This window comes from Anabas testudineus, chromosome 2, assembly GCF_900324465.2.
Source record: "Anabas testudineus chromosome 2, fAnaTes1.2, whole genome shotgun sequence".
Lineage (NCBI taxonomy): Eukaryota > Metazoa > Chordata > Actinopteri > Anabantiformes > Anabantidae > Anabas > Anabas testudineus.
Genome location: NC_046611.1, coordinates 30,463,106 through 30,469,505, shown reverse-complemented (window position 1 = coordinate 30,469,505; position 6,400 = coordinate 30,463,106). Strand labels below are relative to the sequence as shown.

Below are 6,400 nucleotides of genomic sequence, written 5' to 3'. Positions count from 1 at the left end.
CCACTGTTAGAATGAGGCCCCATTAACTTTTTTATGCAGCTCCTGTATTTACTTATTTTTACAGACAAAAAAGAAACCTAAAGTGGAAAATACCTCTGTCCCATAGTGATGCTGTCATTTGTCAGCATTAAACACATCAACTTGTAGTTTTCAGTTTAGATGCTGTTTCCCAAAGACCAGCTCATTAATCAGCACTGAGAATAATATAAAGAAATAATATATATTTTAATATCAAATGCAACACTGTAATGGGAGAGAAAGAGAGAGAGAGAGACTCAGAGTCAGCAGTCAGCAGTAGCAGTACAGCAGGGCCTAAAGCCATGTTAGAAGTCAAGACAGGGTGCAGGGTGCATGTAGTTCTAATCCTCCAATTAATTCTTATTCCCCACAAGTGGAGGACCCCTGAGAGCTTCTTGACACTTCTATTAAAAAGTAAAAATGAAGCATAGCGTGAAGGTGAGAGATCCTCCTTCTTCTGTCCATCTCCACGGAGAGCTTTACACACTCTACAGGTTTCACACGGTTCTCGTCGAACAGTGACATTTGAATTTGTCTTTTCTTCCTACTTGTTCTCAGGAGGGGGACGACATCAATAATTATGACACATTCTGTGCAGTATAAGGAGAATGATGTGAAGGAGGTGTGGTTCAGTTGTTAGTGTAATAGTTGCTACCCACACAGAAGAAGTGACTGTACATGGTTGATGTGGAATATAAAGCAGTCATCAGGTTTTATAGTCACACCCAAGGAAGAAATCAAAGAAATTATTTAAAAACTACACTTAACAGTAAGTGTAGGTTTACAACACCAAACTCAGCATAAACCACTCACGTTCAACTTCTCTAGTAATTCGGTCATATTTCGACATAACGACTTTTGTTATTGTTTTATGACAGTTCTGATTGGACTTTCTGAGGGTTGCGTTTTGTGCAACCACCACTAGATCGTCTCATAATGTACCACAGAAACCTTTTTCTACTTCCACAACAAACTCTAATGTAATCTTGATGAATTATTGTGCGTTTTTTTAACCACAAAGCGACAGATGTGACAGACGTGCATGTACTAAAGCAGCTTACTTACTTTTTAATGAGAAACTGCTTCATTTTCTGATCAAACCATTTAACGGTATTGGAAACAAAGGCCTCAAATATTCCACAAATCCATAAACTATTATCCCTTAACAAGAGTTAGTGTGTGTGTGTGTGTGTGTGTGTGTGTAAACTGTATCAGGCACCTCTCATGCTGCTAGAGAACAGCTGTGTCACCACACACTAATATTTGACTGTGCTGCAGTTGTTAAAATGCCTCTAATTCAACACTACTTTGCACAACACCAAATTCAACTTCCTGTCTTCCTAGTTGCAAAACATGTTTAATCTAATAATCTAAAGTACAAAAGAGTACAAAAATGTAGTTAGTTCATGATGTACTGTACTGATGGAAAAGGAAGGTGGGACCTCTTACCTAAAACACAGTCTTTTGCAGCCCCTGTTCAATCTTTACTAAAGCTTGATTTTTTCAGCAGATATTTTAGACCAAATGTAGTAAAAAATATGCATAATTGTGTTTTGTGGTCTTTGTGTCCTCAGAGTTCTGTGGTCAGCTGTCTTCAGGGACAATTCTCTCATGCCTCCTTCCTCTGGAACAACCTCCCTGCTCAGTTCAACTCAATATCACCTAGAGGTTTTGAGATCCAAACTTTTTCTTGAGAATCCAATGAATTCAGAATCCGATTAAACTAAGTTCAATTAAAATGTTTCTGTTGTACTACCTCAACGTTTTTTAACATTCTTCATCCAAAAATCTAATTTTGTGAAAAAGTTATGTAAAGATATTATTATAAATATACACAGCTAAATGTAGGGTTCAATACATGTCAATCAAATTCAGGTCAGTTTTAAACCTAAATTGACTCAAAAACCAGAGGCTGCTAATGACCTTAAATTGATCATTTATCCAAGGAAATTTTGTATTAAATACCCAGTGAGACTGGATGTAACATGGCATGTTATGATGGAGGTTAGTGTTTCTTTTTGCAACCTAACACTGGATGTCAATAAAGTACTTGATGACCCCTTCTCCAATCTCATCTGATAGGTAGGCTGCATGGGTCCAGTTGTCTCTAAATGAAGTCTGCACCTGACCCAACCCTCTACATGTCTGAGTGAAGGGGTATGGGTGGGGCCTAGCCTCTGCTAACTTGTTACACAGTAAATGAGCCACAACATTACCACCACCTGGTAGTTTTAATGTGGACTTACAGGATGACTTGTCCCCTTCAGATGCTTTAATGCTAAAAGGACAGAAAGATAAACAATTTAGCACTAAACATCTGTTCGCATATCCAGTTGCTGTGAGTCAGCTGCTTCTTCAATTGTAGAATGATAATAAGATGGGCTAAGAAAAACTTCATTTTCACGTCTTCTTTCTGTTTTACCCACTACTCACCCTCTCTTAGTCAATTGTCCCCATTTGAGCACCCGCAAGATTAATATTAATGATTCTTTTACCCATTATAAATGATTTTTGCAGGTTATTTGATGTAGGCTTCCTCCCCACAGGGCCCATTAGACTCTGTAAATATGCCATTTTTACATTTCTCTCCACGCCACCATTGGCATCTGTGTGTTTTTCATGCCATTGTCACTGAACTGCTCAGGCTTTCTATTCAGCTCATCAGTTTTCTACAAAAAGCAGAACTGCAAAGCTTTATGCATGCAACATTAGTTTTCCAAGAAATGTTCATTTTAAGCAGCATTTAACCACAAGTTAAAAATGTGACTGCACAAGATGTAAAGACAGTGACAGGTTCTCCCACCACCTTTGATACTTCAAGTACATTGTCCTCAGAACAGTTTTGTACCTTTGTTTCAATACACCGTCTTTCTTTCTTTCTTTCTTTAGGGCTGTGAACACTGCAGCTTGTGCAGACTGCCCTGCACAAGTGTGTTTGTCCTCTTTAAATAATTTGTTCATTATTCATACTGTATCAGCCACATCCTTGCTGCTGGTGAGTAGCTGTTATAAATGTGAAGTAAAAACAAAGCCTCCCTTCCCACAGCTTCTACTGAATTTCTGTTGCACAACACTTCACTCCACTTCCTCCGCCCCTTATTTGCAGAACATTTCCTCTAATCGTGCAATCTCAATATAAAAAGTTCCGACTCTTGACAAGCCAGAGGAAAAGATAAGGACAGGCTGCTTCTCTGAAAGCAACACTGTCTGCTCAAGTCCCGCTCTGAGGTCTTAGAGCAGGTACAGTATGTTGCTGTTACATTTCTGTTGCCTTTTTGCCGTCACTGTCAATTCACTGATTCGTTGTGTTTCAATGTTCTGTCCCATTATACTTGTAAATAGGTATGATAAAAATAGTAAACTTAACCACTATGACCTCAATAGTTTCTATATTTTCATGGCAACCCAAAAGCAAAACTTTCAACAGTGGCTTATTTACAGCAAGCTGCTGCAAATAGTTTTCGGAGCGGGAGGCAGAGGAATACTTAAAAATCAAAGTTATCTGCTCCTTTATAAAGTTGTTGTAATGGGTGAAGTGACCCTTTAAACTTCAGTAGCTGTGTGTCTGGGCTTCATTTACTGTCCATGGTAAAGAAAAACAGTTGAGGAAACCAGTCATGAAATACTGTTGTATTGCTCTTCTTTATTTGGAAGGCTCAACAGCTACTGTCTAACATGAAGGTTTACTTGGAAACAAGTTAAAGAAACGTCATGTTTTATTCTGACAAACATGAAAATATGTTCATTCAAAAAGCTTCATTTCATCAGAAAGCCGTGCAAAGCAAAACAAGCAAAAAAGAGCCAAACACACAACACACAACCTCACTGTTGTCGTTCCATGTCACGCGTTATATAAGAGGAATCAGCCCGTTACATTATCATCACAGCTTCTTACATCATTTAAATTCAGTTGAACAAAGTTTATATCTCATTACAAACACAAAATAAAAAATATTTCAAAGGTCAAGGAAGAGCATACAATTAACAAGATCAAAACAAATACAGACCTAAGCAGGGATTTGCAGGCTGGAGGTTATGTGAACGACGTATGCTGAAAGTGCACTATGTGGACAATCTATACAATCTATAGCTGGTATTTTGACTCTCTTTACTGCACAAACCTGTGCTAAACCGCTTGTCTTAGTGATGAATAGTTAACAGTATGTATGAGGTTGATTACTGTACCAACCAGAAACTATCTTTGATTGGATTGGAAATCTGTTGGCATTGTGGTTGATGCACGTTGGCTGCAGTCTGTCATGTACAGGTAGCGTCAAGGGCGGCAAATATGTGTCAGAGCTGAAATCAACAGTAGCTGAGTTGAGTCGAGCATTTGGGTTTCCAGTACTCGCATGTGTACCTTTTGTGGATATATTTGTTCTGCTGTTTTCACTGACAGAAATGTGCTTCTTTAACTTCGGGAAGCGTCTAACCAGCAGCTGCCTAAAGTGGTTTTGGAACTTTCTTCCAACAAATGTGTAGAAGATTGGACTAATGAAAAAGTAAAAGTAGGCAATGTTACGCGTGATGTGACGCACATAACCTCTTCTCTGCATTTCCTCACAACTGGAATTTTCGCTGCTCATCAGCAGATGTATGTTGTATGGAGCCCAGCAGATGAAAAATAGCAGGACAATGATGAATATCAGCCTGACTGTCTTGACTTTGATGACTATCCTGGACGACATGACGGTGATTGCAATCCTAACGTAGCAGTATACAATAACAACCAGAGGGAAGATAAAGAAAAGGAAAAACTGCATGTAATATGTAGATGTTCTCAAATGGTACACAAAAGTAGGATCTAAGTTGAAAGGATGGTCTTCACAGTAGGTTGTGTTGCTGATTCTGAAAACAAAAGCATTTTGGAGAATCATTGGACTGATGCATGCCAGGCCGCTGACCAGCCACACCACAAAGCATGACACTAACGCATAGTTTGTGTTCCTCACTTGTCGCAGTCCCAGTGAGTACACAACAGTAAGGTGTCGGTCAAAGGTCAGAAGAGCTAGAAAGAGGACGGAGCTGTATAAGCCCAGGTAGTAGACGCTGCCCACGAGCTTGCACATAACGCTGCCGAAGATCCAGTTTTGGAGCTGCATGTAGACTCCCAAGAAGGGAAGGCTGCTCATGAAGATTAGCGAGGAAAACACCAGGTTCAGCAGCAAGATGTTGCTCACAGTGGTCAGCTTCTCAAACCTAGGTGGTGGTCATAAGTGAGCACTATTAGTGATAAATAGCGCACTATATATGGTCCAAGCATTGTTTACAGTGACGTTTGATACTATCCTGACATGGCTTTAGTGCATGTGTTGATTGGTGCAACATGAATTGTCTGTATACAAAAGGTACAGGTGCTTTGAAACCCAATTATTGTCTTTCTTTCTAATGATAGAGAAAGTTCTAGTTTTACTGCAGGAGCTTTTAGTTCATTCTGTCTCACAAGAGTGTGGTAAGAGAGGAGTTTGTCACCATCATCTGATTTGATACCACAGCAAAACCCAGAACACTTACAACACAATATAGATTGAGGAAAATTATATGTAGCACGCCACAACACAACACTTTCCTAAACAGTGCTAATACTGTATACTGTGTGTGTGTATATGCGTCCTTTTTTATCAAAACATTACTGTCATCTTTTTTTTTTAAGTGTAGCAACAATTCCCAGCTATCCCAGTTCCCAATTAGGTGCTCCTGCATTAATTAGTCAAGTGTTTTGTCATTTAGGCTTAGAGGATTTTAGTCTCACTCACCGATAGATGATGAAGAGGACCAGCCCATTACCATAGAGACTTAAGAGAAACATAAAATAGTAAATGAAGGACAGCTGAGCTCCCAGAAAGTTGTCATTGTCCCTACTACATGGTGAAGCAGGTGTGACCGGCTCAACGCTATAGTCATAATAATCAGTTGTATTCTCCATCTTGAATGTTGGCGTGGAAATCTGTCAAAAACATAAATGCAGCTCTCAAACAAAACATAAAACAACCTGCACTCCATATGAACCTAAATAATAAAGAGATTGGTACTTTAAAATAAGAAGGGCTCATAGACAGAGTGTTTTACTGTGAACCTAGGAGGAACACAGGAAAGTAAAACAGATTTTTGTGGGTATGAGGATCATGGTAAATTGAGCTGACTTACCGCTTGTGAGAGAGGAAACATCTGTTTGCTGTCTGCCTCTGAAGGTCAGAGCTGACTGACTTAGTTCCAAGTTAACCCATGATTCACAAGACACTAAGCAAGTAGGGAAGTACCATAGCTGGGTGCGTGTGTGTCTCTAGTGTGTGTGTAAGGGGGAGGGATTGGACACAGCAAAACATAGCAACACACCCTCTGAATCACTGAGCTTTTCGGTTCTCACTTTGAGCTGTCTTCT

General features: G+C 39.5%; 1 protein-coding gene across 1 annotated transcript; it reads right to left on the bottom strand.

Moving 5' to 3' along the window:
• Positions 1 to 4,125: 4,125 nt before the first annotated feature.
• LOC113162929 (C-C chemokine receptor type 3-like) lies at positions 4,126 to 6,272 on the bottom strand. Its single transcript, XM_026361191.1, has 3 exons — positions 6,166 to 6,272; positions 5,775 to 5,965; positions 4,126 to 5,217 (listed from the first exon to the last, which is right to left on the bottom strand). Exons 1-3 carry the CDS (start codon positions 6,184 to 6,186, stop codon positions 4,173 to 4,175), a joined length of 1,257 nt encoding a protein of 418 aa, XP_026216976.1. The 5' UTR covers positions 6,187 to 6,272; the 3' UTR covers positions 4,126 to 4,172.
• Positions 6,273 to 6,400: the final 128 nt, after the last annotated feature.